This window comes from Nicotiana tabacum, chromosome 23 (genome assembly GCF_000715075.1).
Source record: "Nicotiana tabacum cultivar K326 chromosome 23, ASM71507v2, whole genome shotgun sequence".
In the NCBI taxonomy this organism is placed as follows: Eukaryota; Viridiplantae; Streptophyta; class Magnoliopsida; order Solanales; family Solanaceae; genus Nicotiana; species Nicotiana tabacum.
Window position 1 is genome coordinate 36286942 of NC_134102.1, and position 14976 is coordinate 36301917.

The 14976-nt window shown below is 33.4% G+C and overlaps 1 protein-coding gene across 2 annotated transcripts; it reads left to right on the forward strand.

The window, feature by feature from the left end:
• Positions 1-213: 213 nt before the first annotated feature.
• Positions 214-4731, forward strand: LOC107798089 (squamosa promoter-binding-like protein 7). 2 transcript variants are annotated; one of them, XM_016621046.2, is made up of 3 exons: positions 214-926; positions 1962-2086; positions 4160-4731. In XM_016621046.2, exons 1-3 carry the CDS (start codon positions 331-333, stop codon positions 4582-4584), a joined length of 1146 nt encoding a protein of 381 aa, XP_016476532.1. In that variant the 5' UTR covers positions 214-330; the 3' UTR covers positions 4585-4731. The 2 variants fall into 2 exon arrangements, with proteins under 2 accessions (XP_016476532.1, XP_016476533.1); XM_016621047.2 differs by having other exon boundaries at positions 215-926; positions 4163-4731.
• Positions 4732-14976: the final 10245 nt, after the last annotated feature.

Genomic DNA, 14976 nt, shown 5'->3' on the forward strand with positions numbered 1-14976 from the left:
AAAACTCTTAGCATATAAGGAGACTGTCTGGTCTTAAGAATGTGGGAAAATTTTATCACTAAGAGAATATGTAGTCTAAGATAAAACAAAAAGTTATAATCTAAGTACTAGTTTTTAATTATAAAGGTGTAGAGAAAAATGTCATCTAAAATGGAACAAAATAAAGTACAAATGCATTAAATTTTGAATTCAGCAGTAAATATAAGCCCTTTACCACTTCCGCAAACTATCCAATCCATTACATTCACAAAAGTACTACTTGCCTTTCCCGGTCAATAATACTGTACCTCTAATCTACTTCCAGAAGAAAAAAAAAACACAAAATAAGCAATGGAAAATGGGGGTTGGAACTTTTTCAGCAATAGTATTGAAAGCTGCAGCAGCAACAATGGTGGAAATGGGGAACAAAATAGTAATTCTACTCCTGCATGGGACTTCTGGCAACTTGGTACTACTACTAGTACTTCCTCCCAGTCCCAGTTGATTCAGTGGAATTATAACAACAGTAGCAACATATTTAACCAAGATCCAATTACCTACACGTGTCCGCTCAATGGTTCCGAATTAATAGCAAGAGGAGTGAATAAAAGTAGGGAATACTTTATCCAAAGAGAAAAGGACCATAATTTGATGTGTTTGAACCTTAACTTGGGGAAAAGGCATTGTATTGAAAATTATGAGGCGCGGCCTCACGGCGGTGGAGAGGTGGTGGGGTTTGTTATGAACAAGAGAAAGAAACACCATTTCCCTGGTGGTGATGGGGCGGCGGAAGCGGTGGTGCCGAGGTGTCAGGTGGAGGGATGCCAGGTGGCACTGGTGAATGCCAAGGCTTATCACAGACGACATAAAGTGTGTGCAATGCATGCTAAGGCTCCTAAAGTTGTGGTTCTTGGCCTTGAACAACGCTTCTGTCAGCAGTGTAGCAGGTCTGCATTATTTCATGATTTTAAGTTACAAGTATGCATTAATATACCATCAATATAAAATATCATATGTTTAATTAACTTGTTATTACTAAGTTACTACGCATTATTTAACTTATATAGACTCTCAACGCCAAAATATTAAAGTGCCCGATCAATGTATTTTAATTGTTATACCAGGCAACAAACACGATTTCCTAGGTTATTAATCCCATTTTTATGGACAGTTATATCTGAGAAGTTATCATTTAGAGACCTGATAATGTATCAATATTTTTATATTGTCGGTGCAATAGTAATTAAACACACAAAGTAATTGCATATTGATAGTATAAATGAATTTTCGCATTATGAAATCATCCATAGAAAGCTCTTTTTAAAGAGGCTATAGGAGTACTTTTCCAGTTAACAAAACCCAGCTATTCCCAGTATAAGACACAAATATGATAAAGCTAACTTCTACGTCAGTTAATTATTATTTTTTGATGTACTGATAAGAGGTCTAGAATATTAATGTAGGGGAACTCTCTCCCCTAATATAGCTTCTTTTTTGCTCTATTTGACAGATTGAGCCATACCAATCTGTTAATTGTATCTTCGAGGTCAGGTGTAGCCCCCTCAACAATTATCTCTAAGATATAATACTCCTACTCAGGATACTAGTTTTAAAAAAAAAAAAAAAAAAACCATCCATAAAAAGCAATATTACTAACTTGGAAAATGTGTCAAGTACTAAAATACAATGATACTTAAATTTGAGATTAAGAGCTTCTTTGTTTTTACTTCTTTGACTTTTAAAATGGGTTACTTATAAGAATTTTCCCAACTTCTTCAATATTTTATTCACATTTAATTTCCCTGAGGTAAAACTATCCGGTACTCATGTTGATAGGATATAGCAGTTACACCAACATCTCATAATCTTTGTATTTGTCTTAATTAGCCCATGTATACATGTATCATGTCTACCCATAGTAGATCCGGAAGTAATGTTTTCTGCTGATGATTATTGTTTTTTGGAATTAATTATAAATGAAGGTTTCATTTAGTGAGTGAGTTTGATGAGTCAAAGAGGAGTTGCAGGAGGAGATTAGCAGGACATAATGAGAGAAGAAGAAAAAGCTCTCAAGATCATTACACTAACACCAGAAACCCCTCTCAAGGTAACACTTCCTATCCTTTTTCACCCCTCCCTCGTTTACCCAATAACAGAGGAAAAGAGAAGTGGAAGCAGACCTTTTTTATTTTTTTTATTTTTTGTGTGTGTAACAATTTTATCTAAAAGTTTAAGCAGTAAACAGAATATATATTTATTTGCTTATAGCGTTTGGACATGAATTGGTTGAATTTTTTTAAAAAAAAAATAACATTTGAAGTTAGTTTTAAAAAAAATTATATATAGGGTATAGGGGAAGAGAAAATGCGGGAGGGGATTGCAAGGTAGGGAATAAAATCCTCACCAATAAAGTGAAAGTTTAGGTAGCCAACCAACTGGATTACTATGCTAGTGTTTGGACATAAATTTGGTTGAAACTTGAATTTATTTTTTTGAAATTGTGTTGAAAAATAATATTTGAAAGTTGAAGTTGTGTTTGGAAGTGCATTTAATTTGAAAAGAATTTAAAGTTTTATGAGTGCAAGAAAAAGTTTCACCCAGATACTATTCTAAACAAGTTTTTGGGAATTCAAATTTTTTTTAAAAAAAACTGATCAAATTTAATAAACAAACAATATTTTTAATTTTATTCTTTGAAAAAAATAGCCAATCTATGTTTGAACGAGTGTTTGATTCCCCCATTTAAGTTAAGTTGAAAAAGAATATTTAAAAGTTGATACGTTATTTGGACGTGAAAACAGAATTGAAATTTTGTGAATAAAAATTTAAATTTATTTTTCAAATCTATTTAAAACTCCTAAAATCTACTTTTCAAATTACATATTTCAAGTTTGAAATTAAAAGAATGAGTCAGTTGATAAACAAACAGTTAATTTTGGCTGGAGCAAGCATGCAGAATATATAGGAAGTTGGAAACTTGTGAAGATAAAGTATCTTTTTGAATTTTTTTAACTTTTTCCGGAATCAGCCGTAAAAATTTTAAATTTCACAAATATTGTTTTTCGAAATTTTTCAAAAATTTTAAAAACTCCAAAATTACTGTGTGATATCTTTTGTCGTTTGTTAATTTTTTCAGACTTACCATCTCGATTAATATATTTTCTCGTTTAACAGCTCTTCTTCCAAATTTATTTTATTTTTGGTGGCTTAGACTATTCTTACATAAAGAGCCATCTTGAGCTGCAATTCATCACAAAAGGCGGATCTCTACAATTTGTTGGTTTAAGAGTATTTTTACACGTACATTTGTACATTTATGCTATATCCGCCCCTGCGTCACATGCAAACATTGTGTGACGCTGTTTGCAGGAGGCGCAGCCACTGTTATAGCTACGGATTCGATTAGTTTTAATTCAAACTATATATTTATATTAAAAAATTATATAATATATATAAATAATTTATTTAGAATACAATAAGTAAAAACAATTACGGTTCAAAACCCATAAACTAAAAATTCTGTCTCATTGAATTCAATCATGCATGATTGTTCCTTTGCCTGATGTATTCTTTAAAAGATTTAAGTTATATGCTCTCTACGTTCACTTTTACTTGACATGTATACTAAAAATAGATTTTTATTTTTACTTGTCACTTTACGCATATCAAGATAAGACAATTTGTTTTTCCTGTTATACCCACATTATTTATTACTCATTTCAAATCCTTTTCTCAAATCCAATAAAATATATGCATCAATTAATATGGATATCATGATAAATTATGCACTTCATTTATTATTTCTTAAGGGGTGTGAAAAGTCAAAACGTGCCAAGTAAAAATGAACGGAGGGAGTAAACACTAACTATGTAAATAATTTTACTTTTTTTTTTACTATCAATGAATATTAAACCGTGGTAGCAAGTTGCCATTTTTACTAGATTATCAATTACTAAGTAATGACTTATCTATTACTTAATAAGTGATGTGATTATGCAAATTAGTTTTACAGTTTGAGTGCATAGAAATTAATTTCTTCTTTATATAACTGGTACTCTCGCTAAATGGATATCACTTCTCAAGCAAGATATGACCTTAGCTTGCTCCCTGGAGAAGACTGCACTATCTTTTACTTTAACTCTAGCTTACTTTGTACGTCCCAACAAAACAAATCCAATAGCAGGTAATTATCGGAACTTAGCAGTAAATGAAGGACGTGCTCACTCTCTTCTGTCACCCAAGAATGATTCATGGATATCAAAGGGCAATCTCCCAGCAAGATGTAGTGCCACTATTAATGAGCTGATTGCTGAAAGTAGAGCAACACGTCTAGATCAACAGCTTATCATTGACAAAGATTGGCATAGGCACCAGCATTATCCGATGGAGAATCTGAGCATCCAACTAAAAAATCGAAGTTCAACTGATCATAACCGCGAACATGTAGTCCTCAAGTCGAATGGTTGGGGACGTGCCAATGATGCTGCGGGAAATTTGACTTTGGACTTCATGCATGTTCGAAATTCTGAATTCGGGTTCTTGTCCGAACAAGAGCAACTTAAGGAGGAAGGAGATGAAGAAGGATGTCCAGAACATTGGAACTAGCTCCTTTGCGGGAGCTCATGTTGCTTGAATTTGTTTCTTTGGGATTTGCAATGTTTGCTTTTATTGAAGATATAATTAAGTGAATAAAAGTGTGCACTTATCTGAGGGACACCCTGGCCTTCACTGAAAAATTATACTCCATTGATAGATGTGTGCTTACTTTTTTTATTTTCTATTCCCTTAATGAAAAATCCTAGCTCCTTACAGAATTTGACTTGCATGGAATGTGTTAAGCATCTTCCCTTTCTTTGTAGAGGCCCTCTTTGCCCCTTGGTTGTATCTTCAACTCCTAATTGTTCTCTTCTGAAAGAAAAGAATCAGATGCAACCATTCTCCTCATTTGTGGTGTTTACTTCAGTACCCAGTAGGGTTGTAGAAACAGGCCTATAAATTCTCAATTGCAGGAGCTTACCGTTGCTCTTCGAATTTTGAGTTCAACTTCACTTCTGAAAGCATGTAATTAATCCGTTACCACAAGTTAAAATACACTCATAGTATAAAATTATTTATACTTTCAAAGTTTGCGTACACATTACCCTTCCTAGACTCTATTCGTGGGATTCTACTGGGTGGTTGCTGTTGTTACTCTCGATGTATACAAATTAAATATTACTTAGAATTTTATATGAATGGTTCTATAGTGGCTTGTTACCAATTCATGATACATATAAAGTTTTCATAAAGTTACCCGGACAGAAGTCTGAATTGTGTTGTATTTCAGAAAAGTGCCGTGAGGGGGATTACAAAGATAACATAATACATGTATTAGCTGATATATGTTTAACACAAAACATCACTTCTTCCCGTAGATTTAACAAAAAGATAGGAGTTGCAAAATACACTACTCTAGCTGCCTGGAAGCTTCCTTAGCCAAAAGATGTATCACTTCATTTACTTGCCCCAAGTTATGCCTGATCATATATGCGGATAATACATCTAAGTTCTAACTATTCAAGACTTCCTTCTATAGTTCAAACAATATTAAAGCGAAGAAAATAAGAAATGTCTTGGAGGTACGAGTTAAAAAGAAATGGTGCGTATGAAAAATGGATCGGGTTGCACGCCGCAGCAATATATATATATATATATATATATATATATATATATATATATATATATATATATATATATATATATATCCTACTGTTAAATGAACAAACACACACGCACATGCATTATGCTTATTTCGGAATATGTTTTGATTTTGTATTTTTCAACAAGTGAATCGAGCCCAGAAAGGAATTTCCAATTTCTTTTGGACGGTAAGGTATTACAAGTTGACGATGTTATTGACATACCATACAGGAGATTCATGTCACTGGAAATAATTATGTCATCATTTTTCACCTAAACATTTCCACTAGCCAGTGTGTTTTCCAGTTTTGCTGCAGCATTGCTGTTTGTCTTATTGCTTTTGGGTCATCATTTTCATGCCTTCAAAAGTTTTATAGTTTTGCACCAGTAAATAGTGGAGTAATATTAAACTAAAAACTGCCTGTAGTTAGCGTTTAATACTCAGTTGGCCTACACGGGGACGAATTCAGATTAGATGGACTAGTGGACTTCGGATACTGGTTAAAGGACTGGAAATTATCTGGATCAAAAGATTCAAAACATTGGTAAATCGAATTTGATTGTACAAATTTGGTAAGAAATAATAATAAGTACAAGATCATACTGTGTTAAGGTGTTGGAATTCTGAGGAGAATTGGTCCTTTGATTGACTGCTAGTCTGCAGTGTACGTACCTTACTCATCTCTCAGAAGATACCGTTGCTTACCTTAGAGAGCTTCATTTTTCAAATTTCTGTTTCCTTTTTATGGAGAATCCGCATCTTCTGTTCTACTCTTAAGAGGAAGTAATAGTCCTCTTTCTGAACTGCCTCTCAAAAAGTCATTTCATGCCATTCTCTTACTCTTTCCTTTTGTACTTTTGGCTATGGTACTATCAAATATATGTTTCATCATTTTCTTATACACATCAAATACCTCTCTTGTACGGTAGCGTAGATAAGTTATAGTACATTTTTATCTTAATCAAAGACTAGGGGTTTATGTATATAATATGATTTTTTAAGAAACCTAACATGAAAAAGTAAAAATTGTTTAGTCACTAACAATTAAAGTTTTTAAATGAGCGGATGCATGCAAATAGATCAAATAAAGTTTTTGCTTTACGCCCCATAACCCGATGTCCAAAATTCACTGGCTTGGCCAACTCGGATTTGCGACAAGTATGACCATTAACATGGGTAAAACTTTGCCCATCAAGAAATTATCTATTTTTACTTTCGGACACCAATACGCTAGACTTTTGATTAAGGGCGAAAGAATTCAAGCATCTCATCGTATTGCTTGGTGATCCACTAGCAAAACTCAACATTAATAATGTATTTATATATGTGGATTAGTTGTTATATTTTAATTAATGCTAGAACTGTTTAGTGTGTAAATTAAACCGGCTACCCTTTTGTTTCATATATACAGTGTGACCTTCGATGTTTCTATTATTCGACATTTAGGGTAACATTACTTACTTTAGGTAATGAGGAATCAATTCCTATCAGAAGAATTTATTCTTGCCAACCAAGTTTAGCTGCGGTGACATACCTTTCTTCAGTTCAGCAGAGTGTTTTGATTGAAATGAAAAGGCAAATACATGTGCTACCCAGCGTCCAAGGGTCTTTATAAGCAAAAACCAACAGTACTATCAAAGGTGATCAATTTATGATATATGAAATTTTATATTTTCACGAAAAATAAACTTAACTTTTCTAACTAGTCTGAAAATTTACTATTTTGAACGGCGTACATTATAACTATATCTATACTTCAGTCTTCAATAGATTGTGTAATTATGAACTATCTAAGTAAGATTAATCCACGATTTATATTGCGATAAATAATAATGTAACATTTGTTATATAGTGAACAATAATGTAAGAATTGTTATATTATGAATAACACATGGTTGTATGGTTGAATTATATTGCCTACTTTAAGGACATTTCGTTCGGATATTCACATAATGTCGATACATATATCTTTTTATTTTATATTGTAGCTCGCTTGAAATAATATACTTCAAATTTTGCCACTATTAGCAGTTCAACGTTTGATATATAGAACTAAACATTATACTACTAGCTAGTTATGTTAAATTAGTAATGTGTAGTTTTCGGTAAGCCACAGCTATCACGAAACATACCAGTTTGACTTGAAATCGATGACTTTTTGAAGAGGTATCCCAATCACACAAACTTTACCATGAAATGAAAAGGTGGGCACTCAGTTTTCTCTCACAAAATCCTTGCAAATCTTTAACCATTGTCCCCAAATGGAGTTAAGGTCCATTTATATTTTAATGTCCCCACGAAAGGACACTCTGCCCTTCAATGAATCACGGGCTAGGCACGTGAACCTGTGATTTTATGCCATCTTATTGGCCCTACCAAAAAGCACAAAACTCCTCTGAAAAGTTTCCACGTGCCTTGTTTATGAAGTGGTTGCTCCCTCAATGTATGAATAGTACCGAGAAAGTGAGTAGTTGCATTTAATTCTCTAGGACCCTCTGCTTTATATCTCTTCTCCCCACCCCTAACAAAAGACCACAAGTGGGAACCCTATGCATTGGATCAATGGTCCAAAATTTCCAGGAATAATTTATCCATTACTAGTCAAGTAAGTTCCGGCCATAAGTTTCTTTGTAATGCCTACAAAACCAATTGACGCTCGGTATAGATATTTTATTTATTCCAACCCCAATTGTTTGGTGCTATCTATATGTTTTTTGTTTTGTACTGACGGCGGTTTGGAAGAATAATTTAAAATCCCGAAACACGGGACACTTGAAGTTAAATTGTTACAGATAATTTATAGATTGAAAATTGTGAAGATCTTATTGATAATCACTAATAAGCTTCCAAATTTGGAAGGTCTGAGGACACAATTACAAGCAACAAAAGATGTTAAGGGCTAAGAGCGAAGGGTCGAGTCGGAAACCAAGTACAACTAATTATCCAGGTATATGCGCGCACGTATATATGTTGGTTGGTGAAGAAGCCCCTTTATATTGGACCCTAGAGTCCAACGGTTAGCCGACGATCCATGATACGTAAGTAACGACCGCCAATAGCGTATGTATGATTTTTTATGAGCAGTGTTACATTTAAAAGAGTAAATAAATAAATTTTAAAACGACATCGCAAAAAAAAAAAAAAATTTAGATCATATCATTCATTTTTAAAGATGCTAAGGGACGGTAAAACTTAAAAAAAACAAAACTGTGTTGGTTTGGGCTCGTACCCGAGAACCAAACTCGAGAATTGCAGCACCTTAACCAGCGGACCAAGCAACACAGATTTACCAAGTGGTGTCATTCTATATTATTTATAAGGATTTGTTATTTTTTGCATATCCCCACTTGCGGGATTACACTGAGTTGTTGTTGTTATTTTTTGCATATCATTTATATGTGTATTTAGTGAAATTTTCCGGCGAAGCGTTATCACGTGACACCACTTAGCCTAAGGTAAATCCGCCCCTAACGATTGCATCACCGGACATGCTTTCATGCTAACACAAGTAATTTAACTCATCACTACTTTGTAAGGGCGTGAAGAAATATTTTTGTTTTTTTTTCTATTTTTTTTCCAAAAGTATCCAAAGAACCTTTGCATAGTTTACACATAATAGCTCATTCTCTATATTTATTATACTCAATCTTTCTGTTTTTCCTTTTCAATCTAAAAGGAAAGCGAAGTGAATGTCTGATGATAGTCATGGGCGCTTAGAGGTATATATGAAGTTAAGTGAATCTTACTATTTGGAGGAGTTGAGCTTCTTGAAGGACACTTAATTAGAAAAAAAATATTTTCAAAGAAAGCAAGCCCTTCATGTAGGGTTTGAACGAAGCCAGGCAATCTGATTAGAAGATAAAGAACATAGATGAGAAGGTATAGGATTTTCTAAACTCCATCGGTGTAAGTATAATAGTACTTAATCTTTGTACTTCCTTAAGAGACTTCAGTTATTTTAGCTTGTACATAGGCACTAGAGGAGGGGAAAAGATGAATTGTGTCTTACCCATTTTTACGTGTCAAAGAACCTAGTTATTTGACTTAACTATTCTAACAAACCGAAAATAAAGTGGGAAAATTAAAAAACACAAGCGATTTTATGTGAAAAAACTTTCTTGTTCAAGGCAGTAAAAACTACGACCTACCTCGTAGAATTTACCTCAAAACTTCATAAACTTCAAAGAGCGATATTAGATTACATAAACTGAATAACTAAAGGGACTAACTCTAGTACCTTAACCCCGACAATCAATCCAACTATAGCTACCCCTTTCAAGACTATAAACTCTAGCCTAGAAAGTTAAACAAACTCTTTAGATTTGCTAACCTAACAATCCACTTCTCAAAAGTAAAATAGTTTACTATTAAAGAACAATGACTCAAACCTAAATAACTACTGCCTCCATTTCAAAAAGATTGTCCTAATTTGACTTGGTACAAACTTTAATAAAGAAGGAAAGACTTTTGAGATATATGGTTTTAAATATGCCATAACATTTGTGTGACTGTAAAGTATTTGAAACTTATGGTTTAAAACCTTCCGTAATATTTGTGTGGCTATAAATACTTCATATTAAGAAAATATTGAAAGATGTCAATCTTTTTAAAACAGACTAGTAAGAAAATAGTGCCAATCTTTTTAAAACGGAGGAAGCAAAGAACTTAAGAATCTTCATCTTGAGGACGTGGTTCTTTAATTGACCAACTTGAGTCCTTGAAAGCTCCTTCTTGCTATCATTGTTAATTGCCAAGAGTAATACCTTGAAACTGTTGAATAGCGTTAGTCCTCAATAGTAGCAGTATGACGCCTTATATAGGAATGGGGTTAGCCGAATTCTTCTCCAATTTTAATTCCAAAATCTAAAATAAATCCGATACCTCATAAGGAAAACTAATCCTAAAAAGATTCTTTTGTCCTTCCTTAAAAGACTCTTTCACACGTTTTTTCTTTTTATCCAAGTATTTCTATAATTAATGAATTATGTTAACCACAAATCCCTCTAGTTATTACCATACCTCCTCTAGTTATTATCATACTTTCATCCCACGAAATAAATCGTTCAAGTAATTCGATTTACATTAGAAATTAATTTTTAACTTCTGATCAACATTCTTCTGGTGATCTGATTCTTTTGATGTCTGACGTGGTTCTTTCGATATCTGCTTGTCACATCTGTAACCGTGTATATCAGCATAATAGATATTTTCAAGGGACCTGGTTCTTTGGTAAATGCTTGTTAATTATTAAAACCAACTTATCTTAGATCAATAAATTCTCCTATTTTGATGATGACAAACCCATGTGAAATTCTATCACGACCCAAAATCTACCATAGGCCGTGAGGGCGCCTTACTCCACTTTCTAGGCAAGCCAACACATTAAAACACTTAGAGAATCAGATTCAGATCTTATAACAGTGATGAAATATAAATAAAAATAAATAAGATCTTAATTCACACAAATAATATCTTAATTAACAATCTCTAACAATAACATCCCCCAAATCTTGGTTTCATTGAGTACATGAGCATCTAAGAATTATACAACTCAAACTCTAAACCATAAGTACTATATTTTTAGAATCAAAGAACTATACAAATAAGAGGAAAGACTTCAAGGGCCTGAGATCGCTTGTGCAGTACTACCTCGAGTCTCATGATGCTCAGCTACTGAAATCCTATCTGATCTCTACTAGTACCAAGTCTAGAATCTGTACATTACGTGAAGAAGTGTAGTATGTGTACAACTGATCTCATGTACTCAGTAACTATTAAGTCTAACCTAGAAAGTGAGCCATCTCAGATGTGCTCTTCCTATCTACTAGATAACTAGCATAATCAGCGTTCGCATATCCCTCCAAGTCAAAAGTACTACCAGAACGGTACCAAAAAACTAAGTCTTGAGCACCTTTAAGATATCTCAAGATCCTCTTCACAGTTTTCATATGTGACTTTTTTGGATTTGAGTGGGACCTAGCACAAAGCCTAATACTAAATAAAATATCTGGTCTACTTGCAATTAAGTATAACAAAGAGCCAATCATGCCTCTATACTTCTTTTTATCAACAAAAGAATCAAGTTCATCTGTATCCTACCGTGTAGCAGTAGTTATAGGAGTATCAATTTTCTTTGCATCCATTTCAAACTTTTATTGTTGTATCCTTGTCCCATTTGCAGTTTGCTTAACTTTTAACCCAAGGAAGAAGTTTTTCTCTCCCATCATGCTTATCTCAAATTTACTTCCTATTAGTTTTTCAAATTCATTAAACAAAGATTCATTAGTAGTATCAGAAATAATATCATCGACATAGATTTGGACAATTAACAAATTTTTACCTATCTTTATTAGAAATAGAGTATTACCAATTTTATCTCTTGTGAACTCGTTCTCAAGAAGAAATTTTGACAACATTTTATATCATGCCTTTGGTGCTTGTTTCAATCCATACAGTGCCTTGTCCAATTTATAAACATGATCTGCAAACTCATGATTTTAAACTCTGGATATTGGCATTCAAATACTTCTTCCTTCAGATACCCATTTAGGCACGCACTTTTAATATCTATTTGATATGTAAGATGTAAAGCAATGGGAATCCATATAGCCTACATTATAGCAGTCGGTGCAAAGGTCTCATCATAATCTAAGCTTTCTTCTTGATTGTAACCTTGCCATACCAACCTTACCTTATTTCTTGTGATAGTACCTTGGTCATCCAACTTAATTTTGAAAGCCCACATGGTTTCTATGATTGTTTTCTCCTTCAGTCGAGGTTGTAGATGCCATACTTTGTTCCTTTCAAATAGATGAAGCTCTTCTTGCATAGTCACAATACAATAAACATCTAAAAAGGCCTCATTTATATTTTTATGCTTAATCATGATAAGTAGGAAGAGAAAACACACATATATCCCACTTTAGATCTTATCATCATTCTAGAATTCACAAGAGTGAGAACATTCCCAACTGGATGAGAACTTTTGTGCTTCCAGTTTGTTACTTGCAAGTCTTGAGTAGCATTGTTTCTTTCCTGATCGGCAGAAAAACCAAGTTCATTGTCACTATTCCTTTCACTATCACCTGTTTAATTCCCCTATTTATTGTACATCATGCTCAACTTCTAGAGAATCGAGTTCTTGCACTGTGTCACCCATTGCTCAACAGTGTTCTCCGGAAGAACTTCATTTGATGCATCATTGTACGTCTGTGTCAGTCTAATTTTACCATCATCATCATCATCATCATCATCATCATCATCATCTTCTTCTTCGTGCAAGACTTTCTCAGCCAAGTGATCATATTCATCAAAAATTACATGCAAAATTTCTTCAACACATAAGGTTCTTTTGTTGTACACTTTATAAGCCTTACTATGTGAAAAATAACCAAGAAGAACATCCTCTTCACTTTTTGCATCAAACTTTTCTAAGAGCTCTTTACCATTATTATGCACAAAGCACTTGCTACCAAAAGTTCTTAGGTGAGTTATATTAGGTTTACAAACCTTATTATGAACTTATTGATTATGTAGCAAGCAATGTTTACAACCTCATTCCAGAAAGTCTTAGGAAGATCACTAGCAATTAATATGGTTCTTGCCATAACTTCTAGAGTCCTATTTTTTCTTTCTATAATACCATTTTTCTTTGCGATTCTAAGGGAAGAGAAATTATTATCAATGTCATAACTCACATAATATTTAAAAAATATAGCATTTTCAAATTCAGTATCATGATTAAATCTAATGCTAGATATTTGACTATCCATTTTTTCTTAAAGTTTCTTCACAAATGCAACAAATAGATTATATGTTTCATCTTTAGTAGCAAGAAACAAAGTTCATGTAAACCTTGAATAGTCATTAATAATCACAAATATATACCTCTTTCCACCTCTACTATGAACTCTCATGAAACCACATAAATCCATGTGCATCAGTTTCAAGGGTCATGAGGTACGCATCACTTTCTTTGATTTGAAAGAGAACTTGACATGTTTACCTTTTGCACAAGCATCATATACTTTGTCGTTCTTGAATATAGGTTTTGGTAGATAAAGATACATGTCCTTTGTAATCAACTTGTTCAATAGTGAGAAACTTGCATGTCCCAGCCTTTTTTGCGACAACAGTGAATCAATATCAATTGCACTAAGCCATGTTAGCTTATTTTCAGGTGAAGATATATTATCAGCCTTGTAAAATATTTTGTGCTTTTTTCTTTTATGAACTAGGTTTCCAGAATTATGATTAGTGATTGTGCATGCATCAAAGGTGAATAGAGCCTGGTTTCCTCTATCACACATTTGTGACATACTTAGAAAGTTTGTTTTAACCCTACTGTCACGATCCAAAATCCCACCTAATCGTGATTCCACCTAACTCTTACATACTAGGTAAGTCAAATAATAAATAACACATCTCAAATTAAAAATCATAAATAAGATGGTGGATATCCATACAACTATCCCAAGGATTGGTAGTACAAGTCATGAGTCTCTAAGATTAAGATTTTTACATTGCTAAAATGAAGAATATACAATATCTATTTGAATATGCATAAATAGTAGTACAAATCCTAATCAACCATGAACAAAGAGGTAGCTTGCATCTGAAACGCTGGTACATCTTCAATGCTCACCTTTGTCCTCCATGACAGCAACTCTAGAATCTGCATGCAAGATACAGAAGTGTAGTATGAGTACAACCGACCACATGTACTTATTAAGTATCTTGACTAACCTCAATGGAGTAGCGAGGAGATTTTTAAGCCAAAAGATACTTACTTTATATAACATGTGAAGCTCAATAATATGTATAATACAAAGAAGCATCCAAAGAAGCTGTCAAAGAATAATGAATATCAATAATAATGTGCACAACTTAGGTAGAGGTAATAAACAAGATTTTCCAATTAAATAGATCAAACAAATATAACTTGCACCAACTTCGCTTACAAAAGGCATGCACCAAGTTGCATTTACTCAGATACTTCTACATGAAGGTAAAGGGTCTATACAAGTCAATGTAATAACTCGACTGATTATTTTGTGTATTTGAGCCCCATTCCTATATTCGATGCTTCCCACATATTTGTGTATTACCTTGTGACTTGCGGGAATTTTTGATTTGGTTTCAGGAAGGTGTTTGAGCCCTATTCCTATATTCGATGCTTCCCACATGTTTGTGTATTTTTGATTTGACTCATTGTTGACTTTGTGGTTATCAAGGTTCTTTTGGGATTCCGAGCCTTGATAGGTTCGTGTGAGCATTTATGACTTGTGCGCAAAATTTGGGGTCATTCCGAATTGATT